The following is a 2,201-nucleotide window of genomic DNA, read 5'->3' as shown; positions in this document are numbered from 1 at the left end:
GCTCCCGTTGCCCCTCCGGGACAGGTGTGCTCCATTATGTTGTTAGGCAGGGCAACAGCCAGAAAGCTCGTGCAGTGAGGGTACACGGCCACCAAGACAGCACAGCAGAAGGGAGCACGGGGTCCCGGGACACTGGCAGAGACACAAGAGATGCAGAGAAGGAAGGGGCTAGTGAGGAGGGACAGGATTTTGGCAGGAGAGTGTGTATGTGCAGTGGGCATGGGATCTGATGGGAGGGGAGCACAGGTGTGGAGATGGGTGTAAAGGACTGGCCTGTGACCTTCAGGCTAAGCCTGGGAGTGGTGTGGGGCCTTCTGGATCCTTGGGTCGGCTGCTTCTGCTCCCAGATATCCCATCCCTACTGTTTGGGTTCATTCCTGTGCCCTTCCCAATCTCACCCCCTACCCCTCTGCCCCTAGACCTTATTTAACCCCAACAAGACTGTGGTGAAGATGTTCTTGGTGACATACGACTTCCAGGATATGCCAGCCAGCCACATGACCTTTCTACGCCATCGCATCTTCCTGGTGCCTGTGGGGGAGGAAGAGGGGGCCACCATGGCCTCCAGTGACCCACTGGGCACCAGCCCACCCCGCAGGGTCCTCTGCTACCTGATGCATCTAAGGTAAAACATGCTGTGAGAGAGAGCTGCCTGTCCCAGGCTCACCCCTGGGCTCTTCTCCCATGTGTCCCTGCCTCCCCCAAGTCTGAGGAGAGAGCAGAGGGTGGCAGCCTGATTCTTTCACCCTGGGAAGGAGCAGGGACCGACTGCTTTTTTGGGAGGTTGAGCTGCCACCCTGCCCAGGGGCAGCTGTTTCTGTCCCTCTGAAGGCAACTGGTACAGGGCCACCTTGACCAGGGGTCAACGTAGTCAAGGGGTTTATGCCCTGACTGAGGCTCTCCTGCCATTGCCTGGGAGCCTGACGACCCTCTGCCCTACTCTCGTCTCCACTCAGGTTTCACAGCTCCAAGTCGGGGAAGATCTACCTTAATGATGACATTCGGCTGCTTTTCTCCCGCAAGTCGATCGAAGTTGATTCGGGGATCTCCTATGAACTGAAGTCCTTCACAGAGATGCCCAGAAACCCTTGCTACTCACCTCGGGCCTGACATTCTTCACTCCCCAAGGGCTGCTGGAGCACCTCCAGCCCAGCACTTTGGGAACAGATGAGCAAAGGGCCAGCAAACAAGCAGTGCTTTGAGATACCACCCTCCCTGTGCATCCTGACCAGCATGGACACCATGCCCTGCGGCACGGCTGGGATCACTGAAGGGACTTCATCAAGAGGGGCAGCCCAGGCACCCCAGGGACATGCCCAAGCCTTCTGCTGGTGCTGCTCCCAGCTTGGAGGTTTGGCTGTGCCTGGGGGTGGGGGAGTGAAGAGTTGGGCTGGGGCTGTGGGCAACACCACCCATGCTGGTACCGGGGCTGGGAGCAGAAGGTGTGGAAGAGTTTTGTATTTATTAGTATTTATTGCTGCTGGGAGCACAGAGGAGGCTTCTGCAGAGGACCGGAAGTGCTGTGCTTGTTCTTCTCCCCAACTCTGTCAGCATGGGGCTGCCCATGTTGTGGCAGGGCTGAGGGGACTGTCAGGATGACTTGGGGATAGGTCACTTCAGCCTGGGAAGGGAGTGACCCAGCTGTTGGCCAGGGTGCAGCTCTCAGGCCAAGGCTGTGTTAAAGCACTGGGAGAGGCTGAGCCTTGCTGGGCACCAGCTCTGTGGGGACAGACCCACTCCAAGCAGCTTGGGGAGGTATGTGGTTGTCCTGATTGGAAGCTGGCGAGTGTCACACCAATTCACAAAAAGGGTTGCAAGGAGGATCCTGGAAATCACAGGCCTATCAGCCTGACCTCAGTATCTGGTTTGGTCCAACATACTCTAGCTAAGGAAATTTCATCAACCAAGTTTAGACTAAGCCTTGCTTTTTTAAAAAGGAGGAGCTGTATTTAAATACCAACCCCTTCCTAGCAGCAGGGTGTAGTCATCTTTCCTGCCTAGTGGATGAGGGAAAAGCTGTGGATGTAGTCTACCTGGACTTCAGCAAAGCCTTTGACACTGTCTCCCATAGCACACTCTTGGAAAAGCTGGCAGCCCACAGCTTGGACAGGTGCACTCTGCTGGGTTAAGAACTGGGCTGGATGGCCAGGCCCAGATGGTGAATGGTGCCATATCCAGCTGATGGCTGGTCACTAGTGGTG

General features: G+C 56.4%; 1 protein-coding gene across 1 annotated transcript in view; it reads left to right on the top strand.

Moving 5' to 3' along the window:
* FAM214B (family with sequence similarity 214, member B) overlaps positions 1–1,110 on the top strand; it is a gene marked incomplete at its 5' end in the record, with an annotated part of 5,346 nt that extends 4,236 nt beyond the window's left edge. Inside the window, 2 exon segments of the mRNA XM_009073858.1 lie at positions 420–625; positions 957–1,110. Coding sequence (XP_009072106.1) covers positions 420–625; positions 957–1,110 — 360 coding nt within the window.
* Positions 1,111–2,201: the final 1,091 nt, after the last annotated feature.

Source organism: Acanthisitta chloris, unplaced genomic scaffold (assembly GCF_000695815.1).
Source record: "Acanthisitta chloris isolate BGI_N310 unplaced genomic scaffold, ASM69581v1 scaffold7304, whole genome shotgun sequence".
NCBI lineage: Eukaryota > Metazoa > Chordata > Aves > Passeriformes > Acanthisittidae > Acanthisitta > Acanthisitta chloris.
Note: the sequence above shows the minus strand (reverse complement) of the source record. Positions and strands in the feature narration are given on the sequence as shown.